Genomic DNA, 23,626 nt, shown 5'->3' on the forward strand with positions numbered 1-23,626 from the left:
TAAACGGTATAAACTGTATAGGGAGGACAGCAGTTATAAACGGTATAAACTGCATAGGGAGGACAGCAGTTATAAACGGTATAAACGGTATAGGGAGGACAGCAGTTATAAACGGTATAAACTGCATAGGGAGGACAGCAGTTATAAACGGTATAAACGGTATAGGGAGGACAGCAGTTATAAACGGTATAAACTGTATAGGGAGGACAGCAGTTATAAACTGTATAAACTGTATAGGGAGGACAGCAGGTATAAACGGTATAAACTGTATAGGGAGGACAGCAGTTATAAACAGTATAAACTGTATAGGGAGGACAGCAGTTATAAACAGTATAAACTGTATAGGGAGGACAGCAGTTATAAACAGTATAAAGTGTATAGGGAGGACAGCAGTTATAAACAGTATAAACTGTATAGGGAGGACAGCAGGTATAAACGGTATAAACTGTATAGGGAGGACAGCAGTTATAAACAGTATAAAGTGTATAGGGAGGACAGCAGTTATAAACAGTATAAACTGTATAGGGAGGACAGCAGTTATAAACGGTATAAACGGTATAGGGAGGACAGCAGTTATAAACAGTATAAACTGTATAGGGAGGACAGCAGTTATAAACAGTATAAACTGTATAGGGAGGACAGCAGTTATAAACAGTATAAACTGTATAGGGAGGACAGCAGTTATAAACGGTATAAACTGTATAGGGAGGACAGCAGTTATAAACGGTATAAAGTGTATAGGGAGGACAGCAGTTATAAACAGTATAAACTGTATAGGGAGGACAGCAGGTATAAACAGTATGAACTGTATAGGGAGGACAGCAGGTATAAACAGTATGAACTGTATAGGGAGGACAGCAGTTATAAACAGTATAAACTGTATAGGGAGGACAGCAGTTATAAACAGTATAAACGGTATAGGGAGGACAGCAGGTATAAACAGTATGAACTGTATAGGGAGGACAGCAGGTATACGGTTAAAATTCCTCTCTCACTGCTGCTACTGTACTTACTGGATGGAAAAGTACCCCAGGAGAAAAAACTACTTCAGACAGGCCCGTTTCTGTGGGTTGGATTTTGGGATAAACGACATTAAGCCACTCCGATCGGAACGTTTGGCTCGTGGCCCCCCCCCCTCCTCCCCCTGTATATGTGTGTTGCAATTAGACGGGTCAGAACGCAAGAGCAAAGGGAACATCATGGCTTCCCAGCAGCTTTATCTGAGGCTGGTGGGGCTCACCGCTCTGCTCACACTGCTGGCCCTCGCTCTCTCGTCCTGTCTCCCTCTCTCTATAGCTCTCTTCATATCCAAGTCTTTCTTTCAACTATTTTTCTGTCTCCATCTCCTCCCATCTATCACTCTGTCCCCCCACATACCTCTTACTACGCGAGATCATTTGATTTCACCCATATGGAACCAAACTTAGATTAACACAGCTTCTGAAGCAACATCTGATATACTGACGTGTTAATTCATGTAGTTATTTAAGAACCTCAAGTTTGAAGGTTGATGGTGTGTTTTATGAAGCTTTATTGGCTATTTGAATTATCTAAGGTGAGTGCTGAGTTATTTTTACATAATGAATGAATGCATAAGACGTTTCTTTCTCTTGTGTGGTGTTGGATTCTAGCTTGAAATATACAGTTGAACTCGTAAGATTACATACACCTTAGCCAAATACATTTAAACTCAGTTTTTCACAATTCCTGACATTTAATCCTGGTTAAAATTCCCTGTCGTAGGTCAGTTAGGATCATCACTTTATGTTAAGAATGTGAAATGTCCGAATAATAGTAGAGATAATGATTTTTTAAAGCTTTTATTTCTTTCATCACATTCCCAGTGGGTCAGAAGTTTACATACACTCGATTAGTATTTGGTAGCATTGCCTTTAAATTGTTCAACTTGGGTCAAACGTTTTGGGTAGCCTTCCACAAGCTTCCCACATTAAGTTGGGTGAATTTTGGCCCATTCCTCCTGACAGAGCTGGTGTAACTGAGTCAGGTTTGTAGGCCTCCTTGCTCGCACACGCTCTTTCAGTTATGCCCACAAATGTTCTATAGGATTGAGGTCAGAGCTTTGTGATGGCCACTCCAATACCTTGACTTTGTTGTCCTTAAGCCATTTTGCCACAACTTTGGAAGTATGCTTGGGGTCATTGTCCATTTGGAAGACCCATTTGCGACCAAGCTTTAACTTCCTGACTGATGTCTTGAGATGTTGCTTCAATATATCCACATAATTTTCCTTCCTCATGATGCCATCTATTTTGTGAAGTGCACCAGTCCCTCCTGCAGCAAAGCACCCCCACAGAATGATGTTGCCACCCCCGTGCTTCACGGTTGGGATGGTGTTCTTCGGCTTGCAAGGTACCCACTTTTTCCTCCAAACATAACGATGGTCATTATGGCCAAACAGTTCTATTTTTGTTTCATCAGACCAGAGAACATTTCTCCAAAAAGTACGATCTTTGTCCCCATGTGCTGTTGCAAACTGTAGTCTAGCTTTTTTATGGCGGTTTTGGAACAGTGTCTTCTTCCTTGCTGAGCAGCCTTTCAGGTTATGTCGATATAGGACTCGTTTTACTGTGGATATAGATACTTTTGTACCTGTTTCCTCCAGCATCTTCACAAGGTCCTTTGCTGTTGTTCTGGGATTGATTTGCACTTTTTGCACCAAAGTACGTTCATCTCTAGGAGACGAACGCGTCTCCTTCCTGAGCGATATTATGGCTGCGTGGTCCCATGGTGTTTATACTTGCGTACTATTGTTTGTACAGATGAACGTGGTACCTTCAGGTGTTTGGAAATTGCTCCCAAGGATGAACCAGACTTGTGGAGGTCTACCATTTTTTTTGGCTGATTTCTTTTGATTTTCCCATGATGTCAAGCAAAGAGGCACTGAGTTTGAAGGTAGGCCTTGAAATACATCCACAGGTACACCTCCAATTGACTCAAATGATGTCAATTAGCCTATCAGAAGCTTCTAAAGCCATGACATCATTTTCTGGAATTTTCCAAGCTGTTTAATGGCACAGTCAACTTAGTGTATGCAAACTTCTGACCCACTGGAATTGTGATACAGTGAATTATAAGTAAAATAATCTGTCTGTAAACAATTGTTGGAAAAATTACTTGTCATGCACAAAGTAGATGTCCTAACCGACTTGCCAAAACTATAGGTTGTTAACAAGACATTTGTGAAGTGGTTGAAAAACGAGTTTTAACGACTCCAACCTAAGTGTATGTAAACTTCCGACTTCAACTGTATACTTATTCATGTTACTATACTAAAACTACTTTACATGTTAAAACATGGTATTGTTAAATATCATGGATCCAAGGAGGGGGCAAAGGGCAACAGTCTGGTTTCAGTCACTGATAAGGTAGGACAGCCGTGGAGAAGGGAGGAGTGAGGAATTCGTCCCGAGGTCAGGTCAGATGAAGTGACAAGGAACAGTCCTATGACATACACACATAGGAGGCGGGGCCATGACTACACCAATGAGAGGAACCAATTAATGTCCTGATTTAGCAACAGAGATGGATTGGCTGTCTAGATGTGCAAGGAGTTGACTCCTCCTAGTAGGAGGGTATAAATATAGGTGATTGTGTAAACATGTCTTTGCAGCTGTTTGACCCAGTAGGGAATAAACTTGTTTTGAGCTTTTCCTAGTCATCCATTTGAGTTTTTACTCTGTTTGTTTAGAACCTAACAGTGGAAAGAGGAAGAGGAGGGAAGACTGCAGACAAAACAGAGTTGGGAGTGAAATGTACAGTGCCTTCAGAAAGTATTCACACCCCTTGACTTTTTCCACATTTTGTTGTGTTACAAATTGGGATTAAAATTGATTTAATTGTCTTTTTTAAAATAAACGATCTACACAAAATAATCTGTAATGTCAAAGTGGAAGATTAATGACAAATAAAACACTAATATATCTTGATTAGATAAGTATTCAACCCCCTGAGTCAATACATTTTAGTCCCCTGTAGCTCAGTTGGTAGAGCATGGCGCTTGCAACGCCAGGGATGTGGGTTCGTTTCCCACGGGGGGCCAGTATGAAAATGTATGCACTCACTAACTGTAAGTCGCTCTGGATAAGAGCGTCTGCTAAATGACTAAAATGTAATGTTAGAATCAGCTTTGGCAGCAATTACAGCTGTGAGTCTTTTTGGCTAAGTCTCTAAGAGCTTTGCCCATTATTCTAAACTCTTCAAGCTCTGTCAAGTTGGTTGTTGATCATCGCTAGACAGCCATTTTCAAGTCTTGCCATAGATTTTCAAGCCGATTTAAGTAAAAACTTTTACTAGGCCACTCAGGAACATTCACTGTCATCTTGGTAACAACTCCAGTGTATATTTGGCTTTGAATTTTAGGTTATTGTCCTGCTGAAAGGTGAATTTGTCTCCCAGTGTCTGTTGGAAAGCAGACTGACCCAGGTTTTCCGCTAGGATTTTCCCTGTGCTTCGCCCTATTCTGTTTATTTTTATCCTAAAACACTCCCTAGTCCTTGCCGATGACAAGCATACCCGTAGTATGATGCAGCCACCACCATGCTTGAAAATATGAAGAGTGGTACTCAGTGATGTGTTGTGTTGGATTTGCCCCAAACATAATGCTTTGTATTCACCCGTCTGGTGTTCAACCTTCCCAAGTTCTCTCACGTCACCCCACTCCTCCGCACACTCCACTGGCTTCCAGTTGAAGCTCGCATCTGCTACAAGACCATGGTGCTTGCCTACGGAGCTGTGAGGGGAACGGCACCTCCTTACCTTCAGGCTCTGATCAGTCCCTACACCCAAACGAGGGCATTGCGTTCTTCCACCTCTGGCCTGCTGGTCCCCCTACCTCTGCGGAAGCACAGTTCCCGCTCAGCCCAGTCAAAACTGTTCGCTACTCTGGTACCCCAATGGTGGAGTCACTGACCACCTTCCGGAGACACTTGAAACCCCACCTCTTTAAGGAACACCTGCCTTCTTTGCGAGGCATTAGAAAACCTTCCTGGTCTTTATTCACAGCTCAACTTAGGGACCTTACAGATAATTATATGTGTGGGGTACAGAGATGGGGTAGTCATTTAAAAATCATGTTAACCACTATTATTGCACACAGAGTGAGTCCATGCAACTTATGTGACTTGTTAAGCACATGTTTACTCCTGAACTTATTTAGGCTTGCCATAACAAAGGGGTTGAATACTTATTGACTCAAGACAGTTCAGCTTCACATTTTGTATTAATTTGTAAAAATGTCTAAAAACAAAATTCCACTTTAGTATTGTGTGTAGATCAGTGGCACAAAGTCTCAATTGAATCAATTTTAAATTCAGGCTGTAACACAAAAAAATGTGGAAAAAGTAATGGTGTGTGAATACTTTCTGAAGGCACTGTAGATTCTAAAATAGGAGACAAGCGACAATGGACTGAATGTGTCACTGAAAACTAACTGGCCATGGAAATTCCATGAATCCCTTTCACCTCAAAAGGCTTTTCTAGCTGTCTCGTTACCACCATTTTAATGAGCGAGAAGAGTTGCCTAGACAGGGAAGAAGAGGGGAAAGAGGGAGAGCGAGGGAGGGAAAGAGGGAGGGAGGATAAGATAGCAGACCAGGCAAATCTCAGTGGAAAGTCTCACTCATCATTAATGTGAATGTGAGGCAGCAAATAGTAAACAGCCCTCTTCCTCTCTAGACAGACTGCTAGGAGACAGACTGCTAGGAGACAGACTGCTAGGAGACAGACTGCTAGGAGACAGACTGCTAGGAGACAGACTGCTAGGAGACAGACTGCTAGGCTGATAAGAACATTTCAGTGGGGAAATTGCTCACTTGCAACTTATACTCCTGCAAACCATTTCCTATAACCTCATCCATGTGCACCACTTCTGGCTGTTTGGCGCGCGTACGTGTGTGTCTGTCTGTCTGTCTGTCTGTCTGTGTGTGTTACACACACACATGCATGTGTGGTCCTCTGTAGCTCAGCTGGTAGAGCACGGCGCTTGTAACGCCAAGGTAGTGGGTTCGATCCCCGGGACCACCCATACGTAAAAATGTATGCACGCATGACTGTAAGTCGCTTTGGATAAAAGCGTCTGCTAAATGGCATATTATTATTATTATTATTTAAGCCTCTACTGAATGAGCTGGGCTTTATCACACCACGCTCTAACTTAATAATCACAATGGACTTACAGTACAGTCTCCTCTCCCTTGCTAAAGGATTCTAGGCTATACATTAAACCCCATTAACACTACTAAGTGTCCTATTGACTCTCTTTAGCAGATGTTTCCAGTGAGAGCAGCCTTCACAAGATCCTGAAGAAAAGAGATGGTAATATTGACAGATAGCTTTTACATACACACATTACACACTGCTAGTACTTTACATTCTACTCCTGTTACACGTCTCCTCTCTGCCTCCCCCCAGTGGTGGGTGACGGTAGCGCTCCCTCTAAGTCCGGGGTGGCTGTTGCTCCCGCCAAGGCCAGAGAGTTCCTGGTCAAGCTATGGAGGCCCAAGAGGAACATCTGGGACCGCAGCAGGCCAGACGTGCAGCAGTGGATCATGCAGTTCATGTACATGGGCTTTGACGAGACAGTAAGCGAGGCCAGGAGGCTTGAATAATAAATAATTTCACACATGTACAAGTGTTTTTTTAATGCATATTCCAACTCCCCCTGAAACAGCGAGGAGAGGGGTCACAGAATGAGGTAGGGCCTTGAGTTTAATCTGACGCTGTGACCTGACCCTACTATGGGCCATTATGCAACTTTTCAGGGAAGTCAGGAACCAATATACACAATCAGTTAGGAAAGCAATGGCTTGCTTTTTCAAACAGAAATTTGCATCCTGTAGCACTAACTCCAAAAAGTTTTGGGACACTGTAAAGTCCATGGAGAATAAGAGCACCTCCTCCCAGCTGCCCACTGCACTGAGGCTAGGAAACACTGTCATCACCGATAAATCTACGATAATCGAGATTTTCAACAAGCATTTTGCTACGGCTGGCTATGCTTTCCACCTGGCTACCCCTACCCCGGCCACCAGCTCTGCACCCTCCGCTGCAACTTGCCCATGCCCCCCCCCCTCTTCTCCTTCACCCAAATTCAGACAGCTGATGTTCTGAAAGAGCTGCAAAGTCTGGACCCCTACAAATCAGCTGGGCTAGACAATCTGGACCCTTTCTTTCTAAAATTAGCCGCCGAAATTGTCGCAACCCCTATTACTAGCCTGTTCAACCTCTCTTTCGTAACGTCTGAGATCCCCAGAGATTGGAAAGCTGCCGTGGTCATCCCCCTCTTCAAAGGGGGTGACACTCTAGATCCAAACTGTTACAGACCTATATCTATCCTGCCCTGCCTTTCGAAAGTATTTGAAAGCCAAGTTAACAAACAGATCACCGACCATTTCGACTCCCACCGTACCTTCTCCGCTATGCAATCTGGTTTCCGAGCAGGTCATGGGTGCACCTCAGTCACGCTCAAGCATCAGTTGTCAGAGCAGCTTACCGATCACTGCACCTATACACAGCCCATCTGTAATTAGCCCACCCAACTACCTCATCCCCATATTGTTATTTATTTTGCTCATTTGCACCCCAGTATCTCTATTTGCACATAATCTTCTGCACATCTATCACTCCAGTGTTAATACTAAATTGTAATTATTTTGCACTATGGCCTATTTATTGCCCTACCTCCATAACTTACTACATTTGCACACACTGTATATAGATTTTCTATTGTGTTTTTGACTGTACGTTTTGTTTATTCCATATGTAACTCTGTGTTGTTGTTGTTTTTATCGCACTGCTTTGCTTTATCTTGGCCAGGTCGCAGTTGTAAATGAGAACTTGTTCTCAACTGGCTTACCTGGTTAAATAAAGGTTAAATAAAAATAAATAAATAAATTACATATGTTATATGATTAGGTCACAAGGTTGTAAAAACTCTTGGCCCCAGATATGGGATAGGGTAAACAGTACTACGATCCATAGCAGTATAGGCCTACGAGAAACAGTCCACTGCACAACACACTGGTAGCCATCCACAGCCATATGGGGGAAAACAGCCATTCTACAAAGTACTAATATCTAAAGCACCTATGTGAGAAAAACCCATATTATGGCAAAATGCCAGTGTACTAAGTCAAATGAAATGTATTCGTCACATACACACAGTTTACAGCTGGTATAAAAGGTCCAGTGAAATGCTTATGTGCTAGCTCCTTCAACAATGCAGTACATGAATCAGTAATAACTAGTAGTAGAAGTAGTATAGTAACAATGGACTGTACTTACACTCACAACTGCTATTCTATTATTTTCTATTCTATTGATTCTACTACCCACTGTGTGTGTGTAAGGGTTGGCTGTGTGGTTAGTCAGTGCAAATCATTTTTACGGTGCAGGTAGTCTCTGAGGTGCAGGTAGTCTCTGAGGTGCAGGTAGTCTCTGAGGTGCAGGTAGTCTCTGAGGTGCAGGTAGTCTCTGAGGTGCAGGTAGTCTCTGAGATGCAGGTAGTCTCTGAGGTGCAGGTAGTCTCTAAGGTGCAGGTAGTCTCTGAGGTGCAGGTAGTCTCTGAGATGCAGGTAGTCTCTGAGGTGCAGGTAGTCTCTGAGGTGCAGGTAGTCTCTGAGGTCATAGGGGCAAGGACATACACTACTTAGCTATAAAAAACATATAAAGAAAGAATGTCACAGGTGTCTAATTTACGTAGAGTAAATAAATAAATAAAGCATGAATGTACATTATAATATACAGTGAAACACATCTATAGATGGAGGAGGGATAATGCCCAGGCTAGTTTGTAGTCGTTATCAGACTAGACAAAAGCAGATGGACGTTTCTGTCACAGCAGGACCTAGAGACTCTATTCAAAGGAGATAATTATCCTCCACCACTATGGTCATCACTGGGCCTGACACACCTTGAATACACACACACACTTACAAGCTTTTTTCCCTCTCTTGCTATGTTTCTTCCAGATCAATGATTCCGATGGAGATCTTTTTAGAAACACGAGGGAGGGAGGGAGGGAGGGAGGGAGGGAGGGAGGGAGGGAGGGAGGGAGGGAGGGAGGGAGGGAGAGAGAAAGTTGTGTTTGCTCCTCAGTTCTGTAGACAGTTGACAGCTCCTGTAGGTCAATTGGTAGGATTGCTTTAATGACTTCCTGGGTAGGTGTAATTTCCTGTTGCCTGAACTTGCCTCTCTTGCTGTTGGATCCGACAGCCTCGGCATTTTAAACCATGTTGGTCTATACTCCAACAGCCGTCCTGTTCCAAGTCATCTCCACAACATCTGCTGACAAGCAAATCAACCCCATAGCCCCTTACCCCCTAGCTCCTAGCTCCTACTCCCTTACCCCCTAAGCACTCCAGTAGATCTGAAAGGATCTGAAGGGTATGAGAAACTAGTTGATTGCTTAACCCTGTTCTCTAATGAGCTGAGTGGAAATTGTACCATATTTCTTGCACCTTTCCAATGTTTCAGATCTTTTGAGTTAGGCTGAAGTTGAGAGGTTTTGGTCATGTTTTTTCCCTCTCCAGAGACTGGAGACGGACTTGTCCTACTGGATGGACCACTCGCGGTCCAGCGATCAGAGTTGTCAGCACCATTATGAGGAGAACTCTCCCATTGGACCCAGAGACAGAGGGGCACACCGTCATGGAGCCAACGTTAACTATGACTACTAGTAACTCCACACGCTCTGTCTCACTCCCTCTCTCAAAATGTAAGACTAACTTCTCTCTTCCTCCACTACTTCTAACCCCTGTCCCCTCTCTATTTCTCCATTACATAGTGTGCAACTTCATTTCTTTCTTTGTATACAGTCTACTCTCCGTTAATCAGCACCTCAACAAAAAATGTTGGGAGTGCATCAGCTCATGCTTTTCACCAGAAAGATTAGTGTTTTGGTTCATCAGGCTTGCTTCCTAACTCTATACTATAGCTTAATTGACCCATATCTAATTTACTGTAATATTGTCTGGGCCAGTACATATGCCTCCTACCTACACAAATGACTCATCATACAAAATAAATTTGCAAGACTAGCCACCTCCTCTAATTACCTGGCTCCATCTGCACCTTTGTTTAAGAAACTCAATATCTTTTCTATTTACGACATTAATGTACACCAATTATGCACTTTCATCTACAAATATTCATACCTCCCAGACAGTTTACCTAAACCCTTCAATGGATTCTTCCAGGTTAATTCTGAAATCCATCTATATAACACAAGACATTGCGATAACCTTCACCCTCCCCACTGCCGCACCTCACATAGTCAATTTTCTATCAGATACAGAGGTACCATGCTCTGGAATTCTTATCTTCACATTGCTAAAACATCCTCATCCCTCAATAACTTCAAGCGAAGACTGGGGGTCAGCCTGATGAACCAAACTACTCAGTAATCTCCTCCATGAAGACTGGGGGTCAGCCTGATGAACCAAACTACTCAGTCATCTCTTCCATGAAGACTGGGGGTCAGCCTGATGAACCAAACTACTCAGTAATCTCCTCCATGAAGACTGGGGGTCAGCCTGATGAACCAAACTACTCAGTAATCTCCTCCATGAAGAATGGGGGTCAGCCTGATGAACCAAACTACTCAGTAATCTCCTCCATATAGCCGAACTCTCATACACTCACATGCACACACACATTTAAACAAAACAAAGTTCTTTTTTTGCGTGATTACTGATCAATTCATTTATATATTTATAATTAGTAGGTTTTGCTATCTGTTTTAATAAACTGTTATTTTTACACTTATGTATTGTAAATTGTTTTCATATAAACCCTTGGGCTTCCAATCACACCTTCACACAGATTTTAACTGTATTGTTTGGTGCAAATAAATGAAACTAAACTTAAACTAAACCAAGCACGTCCCTTTCCTCCTCTACCCTAAATGAACCTCTCTCACACTTCTCCCCAGCCTAACACCAATCTAACTTAATGCCCCCGGCTCCTGCTCCAGATCTGTCTTTTCTCTTCCGATCACTTTACACCAGCTGCTGTTGTGTTCTGTTTGTATTGGGTGTGTATTGTTTGTTGGTCTAGGATCTCTAGAGGATCAGTGAGTGTAAATAAAGACGGACTCATCGCTCAGCTCTGCCTCACATTATTGACTAACCTCCCCACCTCCAGATTGGAACCAGAATAGCAACAGTGACAACAAGGTTTTAGAAGTCACACACGTACACATGGGAGACATTTATTGGAAATATTTTATTAAAATAGCATCTTCACCTAAAATGGATTATATAAGATTTCCGGATTTCCGATTTGACAGTAGAGCTTTCACAAAGGATATCACAAAAGTTACTCAGAACCACGAGACAAACACACAGTGACACAGAAACGCACTCCTGAGTGGCGTGTGTTTGTGTCCAGGCTTACAGCTCACTGCACAGCACCAGAGCAAGTGTAACCTCCAATGCTGCAATGGTTGGAATACAAAGCAGTCTTTTACTTAAGAGACAGGATGCAGGTAATAAAATAGATCACGTCAACCGAACACAACAAATGACACAACTGCACAGTGTGAACAACGCAACAAAACACTTCTCTCAAGCCTGCTCTTAAATAACAGCGTGTATTGACAAAAAAAACCCAGAGTGCAAGACTGGTTTCCAATCGTTGTCTGTTTTTTTTTTCTCTGTTTGTGATTCTATTAATTCTTTCAGGCACGTCTGTCTGTCTGTCTGAAAAGCAATGCCCCACGGGAGTGTAAAAACCACAGCAGACACAGGAACAATTCTATTTCTTCTTCGTGCCGAACTCAAGAGAGTTCTCTGAGGGTCCTGGGTCCTCCAGTGTCCCAGCAGCCTTAGGGGATGGCGTGACCCTTGACCTCAGTTGTGTTGTCTGGGTCGTCCTTTCTTATGGCGGGCTGCCTTGGGTTTGGGGATGTACTGGTTGTTGGCCTGGTGCTCCAGCTCCCGGCTGAAGTACTGGATGGTCTTATTCAGACCCTCCTCTAATGGCACCTGGTAACACAACAACACACACGTCTTATAGAAGATCATTGTATGTGTAGTAGAATTATGATTAAATGCATTGAGAGTGTGTGTCTGTCTAGCCGCATGAGTGTGTGTGTGTATACATATATATGCAGTCGTGTATGTACGCACGTTTGTGTCTAGCACGTGTGTGTGTGTATACTGACCACAGGTTCCCAGCCCAGCATCATCTTGGCTTTGCGAATGTCGGGGCGTCGTCTCTGAGGGTCATCCTGCGCCTCTGGAAGGAACTGGATCTGACTGCGGCTCACTAAGTGTGTGTGGAGATAGACACAAAAGGGAGGTAGAAAAGGGTTCAGTTAGGTGCAATCTGTTATAGTTGAAGAAAGCAAAGGAACATGGTGGGAGGAGTGGAAGGAGTGGGAGGAGTGGGAGGAGTGGGAGGAGTGGAAGGAGTGGGAGGAGTGGAAGGAGTGGGAGGAGTGGGAGGAGTGGAAGGAATGGAAGGAGTGGGAGGAGTGGAAGGAAATGGAAGGAGTGGGAGGAGTGGGAGGAGTGGAAGGAGTGGAAGGAGTGGGAGGAGTGGGAGGAGTGGAAGGAGTGGAAGGAATGGAAGGAGTGGAAGGAGTGGGAGGAGTGGAAGGAAATGGAAGGAGTGGGAGGAGTGGGAGGAATGGGAGGAGTGGAAGGAGTGGAAGGAGTGGGAGGAGTGGAAGGAATGGGAGGAGTGGAAGGAGTGGGAGGAGTGGGAGGAGTGGAAGGAGTGGGAGGAGTGGAAGGAGTGGGAGGAGTGGAAGGAGTGGGAGGAGTGGAAGGAATGGAAGGAATGGAAGGAGTGGAAGGAATGGAAGGAGTGGGAGGAATGGGAGGAATGGGAGGAGTGGAAGGAATGGAAGGAGTGGAAGGAATGGAAGGAGTGGGAGGAGTGGGAGGAATGGGAGGAATGGGAGGAGTGGAAGGAGTGGAAGGAGTGGGAGGAGTGGAAGGAATGGGAGGAGTGGAAGGAGTGGGAGGAGTGGGAGGAGTGGAAGGAGTGGGAGGAGTGGAAGGAGTGGGAGGAGTGGGAGGAGTGGAAGGAATGGGAGGAGTGGAAAGAGTGGAAGGAGTGGAAGGAATGGAAGGAGTGGAAGGAGTGGAAGGAGTGGGAGGAGTGGAAGGAGTGGAAGGAATGGAAGGAGTGGAAGGAGTGGGAGGAGTGGAAGGAGTGGAAGGAGTGGAAGGAGTGGAAGGAGTGGAAGGAAAGGGAGAGGTGCTGCTGCAGAGGGCTTGTCTGTTGATCGGACACTCACCGACCAGACTCCTGATGAGCTCCGCAAACTCCAATATGGTGTGTTCTTCCGGGTTCCCCTACAGGCAGATTACATGAACCAGCACAGCAGATCAAGGAAGGAAGACACACACACACACACACCCTTTCAGAAGCAATTTAGCACTGTGCTGCACAACAACCTTTGTGTCAAAGCAGGACAATGTGGTGGATCAGAGCACAGTCACGGTGTGTGTGTGTGTGAGAGAGTGAGTGTCAGTAATATACGTCAGCCAGCCTCTATACACGACCTCTCCTACTACTCTCAAATCTCCATCCATTCTGTAACCAGACAGGTACTATAGAGAACTGGGTGTACAGCTACATCTCACAGTATGACTGAAAAACCACAACTATTATACCCTGGTCTAGCTACTGTGTGTGTGGAGAGGTCTTATGTTACCATATAATGTTGTCAATATATTATGGTATTATTTTTTACCCAATCATCAGAGATGTATCAGTTCTTTTTGACGATTTAAAACACATGTAATGACACAGACATAGAGGATACCGGTATTTTGGACTTACCAGGTTGACTGGGCTGCTGATGTTACTGTTCATCAACGACACCAGACCATTCACTAGATCACTAGAGAGGGGGAGGGAGGGAGGGAGGGAGGGGGAGAGAGAGAGAGAGAAGTGTGACAAAGAGATTAATACCCTCAGGCTGTGGTGTGAAAACAGAGGGGCAGCAGAGATCACAGAGAGAACACACTCAGTACAATGTTACACCAACTGCCATGGCGCTAAGGTGAATACCCATACACTGTTTCAACGCTCCTGAATTTTACTGGCATCGCTTCGACCAAAAAGGATCTGACAAGGCCAGTAAAAGCTACCCTTTCCATTATTTTCCCAGATAAAACACTCAGCCATTAGCAGGTATGTAGATAGCACACAGTACATTCTGTACATTCAACCATTCATATGAAAACACTACATTAAAGGCCCAGCATTTATTTTATTTTATATCAAATCATTTGTGGGTAACAATTTAGTACCTTACCGTAATAGATTTACAAAAAGTCTCAAGCAAGAATGTTGGACTGTCTGGGAGTGATCTGAAAACTGGGAAAACTGGAAACTAGCTGTTATTGGCAGAGGTTTGGCACTCTCTTTGTTATTGGTCGATGACCAATTTTGTTACCGCACGGTGATATCACCATGGAAAGCTGAAACTCCCGCCCATGCAAACCTGCTGATTAGAAGGTCCTGTGTGGATCGTATTTCAACCAGCAACTATCAGGAACAAACATGTTCTACACTATTACAGCGTTAGTTTCATCATCTGTTGTACATACATGATATAAAACAATTGTGACTGCACTGGGCTTTCTAATGATATACAGTGGGGAGAACAAGTATTTGATACACTGCCGATTTTGCAGGTTTTCCTACTTACAAAGCATGTAGAGGTCTGTAATTTTTATCATAGGTACACTTCAACTGTGAGAGACGGAATCTAAAACAAAAATCCAGAAAATCACATTGTATGATTTTTAAGTAATTAATTTGCATTTTATTGCATGACATAAGTATTTGATCACCTACCAACCAGTAAGAATTCCAGCTCTCACAGACCTGTTAGTTTTTCTTTAAGAAGCCCTCCTGTTCTCCACTCATTACCTGTATTAACTGCACCTGTTTGAACTCGTTACCTGTATAAAAGACACCTGTCCACACACTCAATCAAACAGACTCCAACCTCTCCACAATGGCCAAGACCAGAGAGCTATGTAAGGACATCAGGGATAGAATTGTAGACCTGCACAAGGCTGGGATGGGCTACAGGACAATAGGCAAGCATCTTGGTGAGAAGGCAACAACTGTTGGCGCAATTATTAGAAAATGGAAGAAGTTCAAGATGACGGTCAATCACCCTCGGTCTGGGGCTCCATGCAAGATCTCACCTCGTGGGGCATCAATGATCATGAGGAAGGTGAGGGATCAGCCCAGAACTACACGGCAGGACCTGGTCAATGACCTGAAGAGAGCTGGGACCACAGTCTCAAAGAAAACCATTAGCAACACACTACGCCGTCATGGATTAAAATCCTGCAGCGCACGCAAGGTCCCCCTGCTCAAGCCAGCGCATGTCCAGGTCCGTCTGAAGTTTGCCAATGACCATCTGGATGATCCAGAGGAGGAATGGGAGAAGGTCATGTGGTCTGATGAGACAAAAATAGAGCTTTTTGGTCTAAACTCCACTCGCCGTGTTTGGAGGAAGATGAAGGATGAGTACAACCCCAAGAACACCATCCCAACCGTGAAACATGGAGGTGGAAACATCATTCTTTGGGGATGCTTTTCTGCAAAGGGGACAAGACGACTGCACCGTATTGAGGGGAGGATGGATGAGGCCATGTATCGCGAGATCTTGGCCAACAACCTCCTTCCCTCAGTAAGAGCATTGAAGATGGGTTGTGGCTGGGTCTTCCAGCATGACAACGACCCTATTCACACAGCCAGGGCAACTGAGGAGTGGCTCCATAAGAAGCGTCTCAAGGTCCTGGAGTGGCCTAGCCAGTCTCCAGACCTGAACCCAATAGAAAATCTTTGGAGGGAGCTGAAAGTCCGTATTGCCCAGCGACAGCCCCGAAACCTGAAGGATCTGGAGTAGGTCTGTATGGAGGAGTGGGCCAAAATCCCTGCTGCAGTGTGTGCAAACCTGGTCAAGACCTACAGGAAACGTATGATCTCTGTAATTGCAAACAAAGGTTTCTGTACCAAATATTAAGTTCTGCTTTTCTGATGTATCAAATACTTATGTCATGCAATAAAATGCAAATTAATTACTTAAAAATCATACAATGTGATTTTCTGGATTTTTGTTTTAGATTCCGTCTCTCACAGTTGAAGTGTACCTATGATAAAAATTACAGACCTCTACATGCTTTGTAAGTAGGAAAACCTGCAAAATCGGCAGTGTATCAAATACTTGTTCTCCCCACTGTACATTGCCTTCAGAAATATTCATACCCCTTGACTTATTCCACATTTCGTTACGTTACAGCCTTATTCTAAAATTGATTAAATAAATAAAAAATCCTCCGCAATCTACACACAATACCCCATAATGACAAAGTGAAAACATATTTTTTAGACATTTTAGCAAATTTATTACAAATAAAAACAGAATCATCCTTGAGATGTTTCTACAACTTCATTGGAGTCCACCTGTGGTAAATGTAATTGATTGGACATGATTTGGAAAGGCACACACCTGTCTATATAAGGTCCCACAGTTGACAGTGCATGTCAGAGCAAAAACCAAGCCATGATGTCGAAGGAATTGTCCGTAGAGCTCCGAGACAGGATTGTGTCGAGGCCCAGATCTGGGGAAGGGTACCAAAATATTTCTGCAGCATTGAATGTCCCCAAGAACACAGTGGCCTCCATCATTCTTAAATGGAAGAAGTTTGGAACCACCAAGACTCTTCCTAGAGCTGGCTGCCCGGCCAAACTGAGCAATCGGGGGAGAAGGGCCTTGGTCAGGAAGGTGACCAAGAACCCGACGGTCACTCTGACAGAGCTCTAGTTACTCTGTGGAGATGGGAGAACCTTCCAGAAGGACAACCATCTCTGCAGCACTCCACCAATCAGGCCTTTATGGTAGAGTGGCCAGACGGAAGCCATTCCTCAGTAAAAGGCCAACTTGGAGTTTGCCAAAAGGCACCTAAAGACTCTCAGACCATGAGAAACAAGATTAAATTATTTGGCCTGAATGCCAAGCGTCACATCTGGAGGAAACCTGGCACCATACCTATGGTGAATCATGGTGGTGGCAGCATCATGCTGTGGGGATGTTTTTCAGCAGCAGGAATTGGGAGACTAGTCAGGATCGAGGCAAAGAGGAATGGAGCAAAGTACAGAGAGATCCTTGATGAAAACCTGCTCCAGAGCGCTCAGGACCTCAGACTGGGGCGAAGGTTCACCTTCCAACAGGACAACGACCCTAAGCAAACAGCCAAGAAAACAACCAAGACAACGCAGGAGTGGCTTCGGGACAAGTCTCTGAATGTCCTTGAGTGGCCCAGCCAGAGCCCGGACTTGAACCCAATCGAACATCTCTGGAGAGACCTTAAAATAGCTGTGCAGCAATGCTCCTCATCCAACCTGACAGAGCTTGAGAGGATCTGCAGAGAAGAATGGGAGAAACGCCCAAATACAGGTGTGCCATGCTTGTAGTGTCATACCCAAGAAGACTCAATGCTGTAATTGCTGCCAAAGGTGCTTCAACAAAGTACTGAGTAAAGGGTCTGATTACTTATGTAAATGTAATATTTCTGTTATTTATTTTTAATAATTAGCAAAAATTTCTAAAAACCTGTTTTTGCTTTGTCATTATGGGGTATTGTGTGTAGATTGATGAGGGGGATAAAAAAAAAAGGCTGTAACCTAACAAAATGTGGAAAAAGTCAAGGGGTCTGAACACTTTCCGAAGACACTGTACATTGTATGGTCTGAACAATCTCACTCCCTCCCTCTCTCTCATTCTCTCTCTCTCCATTCTCTCACCTCACCCCTCTCACCTCCCTCTTTCTGTACTGGTGAAGGAGAAAGGAAGATGCTATAGAAAACTCTCACACTCCATCTCTGTGCTTTGTCCACAGTAGAGATGAGAGAATAGCAGAAAGGCACAAATACAGGAAATACACTGAGAAAGAGAGTGTGTGTGTGTGTGTGTGTGTGTGTTTGTGTGTTGTCCAGGACAGTGCAGTGGTACAGTATGTCAGGAGGAGTAAAGACACATACACACTCTATTGATTCATGAGTCATCGGTCTGGTTCCATTTTGATCCTGAGCTCATTACCCTTAAAGGGATAATCCACCCCCAGATATAAAAATAATTGAAACTTCTGTAAATTTTTTGAAAGCCCATGTTCTATCAGTGGGTAAAATAAAATGTTTCCCCATGATTTAACTTCTAAGTGGTCCGTCTGTGAAATCAAAAAATCGTGTAGGAACGCGTCATAGTTAAATGGTTATCACATTTCATAACGCTTTTAAAACAATTACCTGCACTCCAGATCGCCAAATCATCCAATAGACTATGGGCATACTAGTCTAGAACACATCCAATCTGTTTATATTATCGTGACAAAGTATATAGTTAGCTTTGATGTGTTCAATCTAAACAGTGTACCAAATTATTCAAATCAGTTTTTTCTTTAAGTACCATTTTGCAATGCGCCAAGTGTGTCTGTGGGAAAGGGTTGTTGTTGCCATAGCAACGTACTCTGCACTGGCTCTGGGCAGAGAGGAACTGCAAGCTGAACTTGGTTTTACAGCTAGCTAGCTACTTCAGATGCTGATTTCGACTTTGGTATTATTGTGTGTAACTACATTTGCTAGCTACCTAGCCAGCCAGCCAGCCCTTTAACTCTTTCCCTTTGGCCAGGATAGCCCTGTCTCTTTCCCTTGGGCCTGGATAGCCCTGTCTCTTTCCCTTTGGCCTGGATAGCCCTGTCTCTTTCCCTGTGGCCTGGATAGCCATGTGTCTTTCCCTGGGGCCTGGATAGCCCTACCTCTTTCCCTGGGGCCTGGATAGCCCTGTCTCTTTCCCTGGGGCCTGGATAGCCCCGTCTCTTTCCCTTCGTCCAGGATAGCCCTGTCTCTTTCCCTTCGGCCTGGGTAGCCCTGTCTCTTTCCCTAGGGCCTGGGTAGCCCTGTCTCTTTCCCTGGGGCCTGGATAGCCCTGCCTCTTTCCCTGGGGCCTGGATAGCCCTGTCTCTTTCCCTGCGGCCTGGATAGCCCTGTCTCTTTCCCTGGGGCCTGGGTAGTCCTGTCTCTTTCCCTGGGGCCTGGGTAGCCCTGTCTCTTTCCCTTCGGCCAGGGTAGCCCTGTCTCTTTCCCTTCGGCCTGGATAGCCCTGTCTCTTTCCCTTCGGCCTGGATAGCCCGGTCTCTTTCCCTGGGGCCTGGGTAGCCCTGTCTCTTTCCCTGGGGCCTGGGTAGCCCTGTCTCTTTCCCTGGGGCCTGGGTAGCCCTGTCTCTTTCCCTGGGGCCTGGATAGCCCTGTCTCTTTCCCTGGGGCCTGGATAGCCCTGTCTCTTTCCCTTCGGCCTGGATAGCCCTGTCTCTTTCCCTGGGGCCTGGGTAGCCCTGTCTCTTTCCCTTCGGCCAGGATAGCCCTGTCTCTTTCCCTTCGGCCTGGATAGCCCTGTCTCTTTCCCTTCGGCCTGGATAGCCCTGTCTCTTTCCCTTCGGCCTGGATAGCCCTGTCTCTTTCCCTGGGGCCTGGGTAGTCCTGTCTCTTTCCCTGGGGCCTGGATAGCCCTGCCTCTTTCCCTGGGGCCTGGATAGCCCTGTCTCTTTCCCTGGGGCCTGGATAGCCCTGTCTCTTTCCCTGGGGCCTGGATAGCCCTGTCTCTTTCCCTTCGGCCAGGATAGCCCTGTCTCTTTCCCTTCGGCCTGGATAGCCCTGTCTCTTTCCCTTCGGCCTGGATAGCCCTGTCTCTTTCCCTGGGGCCTGGGTAGTCCTGTCTCTTTCCCTGGGGCCTGGATAGCCCTGCCTCTTTCCCTGGGGCCTGGATAGCCCTGCCTCTTTCCCTGGGGCCTGGATAGCCCTGTCTCTTTCCCTGGGGCCTGGATAGCCCTGTCTCTTTCCCTTCGGCCAGGATAGCCCTGTCTCTTTCCCTTCGGCCTGGATAGCCCTGTCTCTTTCCCTTCGGCCTGGATAGCCCTGTCTCTTTCCCTGGGGCCTGGGTAGTCCTGTCTCTTTCCCTGGGGCCTGGATAGCCCTGCCTCTTTCCCTGGGGCCTGGATAGCCCTGCCTCTTTCCCTGGGGCCTGGATAGCCCTGTCTCTTTCCCTGGGGCCTGGATAGCCCTGTCTCTTTCCCTTCGGCCAGGATAGCCCTGTCTCTTTCCCTTCGGCCAGGATAGCCCTGTCTCTTTCCCTTCGGCCTGGATAGCCCTGTCTCTTTCCCTGGGGCCTGGATAGCCCTGTCTCTTTCCCTGGGGCCTGGATAGCCCTGTCTCTTTGCGTGGATCACACATATTGATTACTACAACCATGGTGACTCAGAATAACTGCTTTCCATTCCGTCACGTTGTGTGTGTGTGCGCCGATTACCCTGAACAGACTGGTGATGACGAGGTAACTGACACATATGTCGGGGAGATGGAAGTGGAAACCAACGCGGGGTTAACACACGTCTCAGAGTAATTAAGACTCTTGAACGCATTAGGCACGGCTCGTTAAGGACACTGGTTTGCATATGGATAGAGCAGATGATGATGGCCCCTCATTTCCCCTCCATCACTCATTTTCTTTATTCATTAGGTTACTTCCTTCCCTGCTCCAGGTGCAGTTTGTCATAGCGTGACATCGTTGACAGCTGTGACAGAGGAGGCCTAGTGGAGCTGTGATGCTGTTTCAGCATATTGATGAATTGTGTCTCTCTGTCTCCATCTCTCTGTCTCTCCAGACCCAGACAGCTAATCTCTGATGATAGTATGTGTGTGTGTGTGTTCTTTAGTGTGTGTTTGTGTATGTGTGTCCACAGGAGTCATGTGATTCTCTTTAAACTAAGCTGCTTCCCTCTTCTCCTCCCCTCAGCTCTCAAGGGTCAGAGAGTCTGTCTAGGTCTGGCTCAGGTATCTGGGGCTTCAGTGGTCCAACAACACAGCAGTCCATTGGCTGTTATGCCAGAAGAGTCACGAGATGAGCTGAGTGCATCAGGGGGAAGTAACTCAGGCTTATTACTGCACTCTATAACACACTCTCTTAATCTAGTAGACACTCTCGCTATTACACACACTCACGCCATTCTCATACACACACTGACCCACACAAGTGCAAGCATGTGTTAACACACAAGTTCACAACGCACACACACACACACACACGTTTGTCATTTAGCAGACGCTCTTTTGCAGAGCCACTTATACAGTGAGGGAGAAAGGTATTTGATCCCATGCTGATTTTGTACGTTTGCTCACTGACAAAGAAATGATCCGTCTATAATTTTAATGGTAGGTTTATTTGAACAGTGAGAGACAGAATAACAACAACAAAATCCAGAAAAACGCATGTCAAAAATGTTATAAATTGATTAGCATTTTAATGAGGGAAATAAGTATTTGACCCCCTCTCAATCAGAAAGATTTCTGGCTCCCAGGTGTCTTCTATACAGGTAACGAGCTGAGATTAGGAGCACACTCTTAAAGGGAGTGCTCCTAATCTCAGCTTGTTACCTGTATAAAAGACACCTGTCCACAGAAGCAATCAATCAATCAGATTCCAAACTCTCCACCATGGCCAAGACCAAAGAGCTCTCCAAGGATGTCAGGGACAAGATTGTAGACTTACACAAGGCTGGAATGGGCTACAAGACCATTGCCAAGCAGCTTGGTGAGAAGGTGACAACAGTTGGTGCGATTATTCGCAAATGGAAGAAACACAAAATAACTGTCAATCTCCCTCGGCCTGGGGCTCCATGCTAAATCTCACCTCATGGAGTTGCAATGATCATGAGAACGGTGAGGAATCAGCCCAGAACTACACGGGAGGATCTTGTCAATGATCTCAAGGCAGCTGGGACCATAGTCACCAAGAAAACAATTGGTAACACACTACGCCGTGAAGGACTGAAATCCTGCAGCGCCCGCATGGTCCCCCTGCTCAAGAAAGCCCATATACATGCCCGTCTGAAGATTGCCAATGAACATCTGAATGATTCAGAGGAGAACTGGGTGAAAGTGTTGTGGTCAGATGAGACCAAAATGGAGCTCTTTGGCATCAACTCAACTCGCCGTGTTTGGAGGAGGAGGAATGCTGCCTATGACCCCAAGAACACCATCCCCACCGTCAAACATGGAGGTGGAAACATTATGCTTTGGGGGTGTTTTTCTGCTAAGGGGACAGGACAACCTCACTGCATCAAAGGGATGATGGACGGGGCCATGTACCGTCAAATCTTGGGTGAGAACCTCCTTCCCTCAGCCAGGGCATTGAAAATGGGTCGTGGATGGGTATTCCAGCATGACAATGACCCAAAACACACGGCCAAGGCAACAAAGGAGTGGCTCAAGAAGAAGCACATTAAGGTCCTGGAGTGGCCTAGCCAGTCTCCAGACCTTAATCCCATAGAAAATCTGTGGAGGGAGCTGAAGGTTCGAGTTGCCAAACGTCAGCCTCGAAACCTTAATGACTTGGAGAAGATCTGCAAAGAGGAGTGGGACAAAATCCCTCCTGAGATGTGTGCAAACCTGGTGGCCAACTACAAGAAACGTCTGACCTCTGTGATTGCCAACAAGGGTTTTGCCACCAAGTACTAAGTCATGTTTTGCAGAGGGGTCAAATACTTATTTCCCTCATTAAATGCAAATCAATTTATAGCATTTTTGACATGCGTTTTTCTGGATTTTGTTGTTGTTATTCTGTCTCTCACTGTTCAAATAAACCTACCATTAAAATTATAGACTGATAATTTCTTTGTCAGTGGGCAAACGTACAAAATCAGCAGGGGATCAAATACTTTTTTCCCCTCACTGTAGTGTATTCATCTTCAGATAGCTAGGTGGGACAACCACATATCACAGTCAGAGGGCTTGCAAGTTAAGCATTTCACTGTACTTGTGCATGTGACAAATAAATAAAACTTGAACACACACACTACACTCCATCAAACAGTTACCCTCGCTTCCAACACACGGGGAAAAATGTGGACATCTTTGCTAAACTCTGAGGGGACAGTTTTGAATACAAATGTCTACCATTAAAGCCAGAGTTATTAATCTGCTTTGTGAAGTTCTACTGAGTGATATAAAACAGGATGGAACAGAGAAGCTAATATAATACAGAGATAATAAACAGACAGACACGTCCATCAGAGAGATCCAACACAACACAAAACACACACAGACGGAAGTACCAAAGGACCACTTGAGCAAGGCACTTAACCCTAATTGCTCATGTAAGTCGCTCTGGATAAGAGCGTCTGCTAAACGATTAAAATGTAAATGTAAATGTAATGTGGATGAGAAGTGTGTGTGTGCTCGCATATGCAGATCTATAAATGTTTGTGTGTGTGTGTGTGTGGTTGTGTTTATGTGTGATGTGATTCAGTGTGATGTGACTGTTTGGTGTGTGTGATTGTGTGTGTGTGTATAAGCGCCCAAGGCCCAGTTTAGATATCACACGTGGCCAAACCCATCGTGTTGTGTTTGTGTGTTAGAACACCCAGAAGGCAGGCAGGCCCTACAGCACCAAAGAGGCTTTGGGTGGAATTAGAACTCAGAGAACACACTCTCTGTCGACGTGAGAAAAAAAAAACACATCCAGCAACACGCAAGCTAGACAACATTTACCTTTTGTCTGTTTCTTGATCCCAGGGCA

At 45.2% G+C, this 23,626-nt stretch overlaps 2 protein-coding genes across 3 annotated transcripts in view; one reads left to right on the top strand and one right to left on the bottom strand.

The window, feature by feature from the left end:
• Positions 1–1,199: 1,199 nt before the first annotated feature.
• Positions 1,200–9,695, top strand: ecrg4a (ECRG4 augurin precursor a; the record flags this gene model as incomplete). Its single annotated transcript, XM_084179873.1, has 4 exons — positions 1,200–1,278; positions 6,283–6,333; positions 6,430–6,599; positions 9,549–9,695. The coding sequence occupies 4 exons, from the start codon at positions 1,200–1,202 to the stop codon at positions 9,693–9,695; spliced, it is 447 nt and encodes a 148-aa protein (XP_084035999.1).
• Positions 9,696–11,222: 1,527 nt separating this feature from the next.
• uxs1 (UDP-glucuronate decarboxylase 1) overlaps positions 11,223–23,626 on the bottom strand; it is a 137,857-nt gene continuing 125,453 nt past the window's right edge. For both annotated transcript variants that reach the window (XM_084179859.1, XM_084179860.1), the window contains 4 exons: positions 13,813–13,873; positions 13,265–13,322; positions 12,182–12,285; positions 11,223–12,002 (listed from right to left, as the gene is read on the bottom strand). In XM_084179859.1, the coding sequence (XP_084035985.1) occupies positions 11,868–12,002; positions 12,182–12,285; positions 13,265–13,322; positions 13,813–13,873 (358 nt within the window). In that variant the 3' untranslated portion in view covers positions 11,223–11,867. The remainder of the gene's footprint in view (positions 12,003–12,181; positions 12,286–13,264; positions 13,323–13,812; positions 13,874–23,626) is intronic.

Source organism: Coregonus lavaretus, assembly GCF_964263955.1.
Source record: "Coregonus lavaretus genome assembly, chromosome: 16".
Taxonomy (NCBI): domain Eukaryota; kingdom Metazoa; phylum Chordata; class Actinopteri; order Salmoniformes; family Salmonidae; genus Coregonus; species Coregonus lavaretus.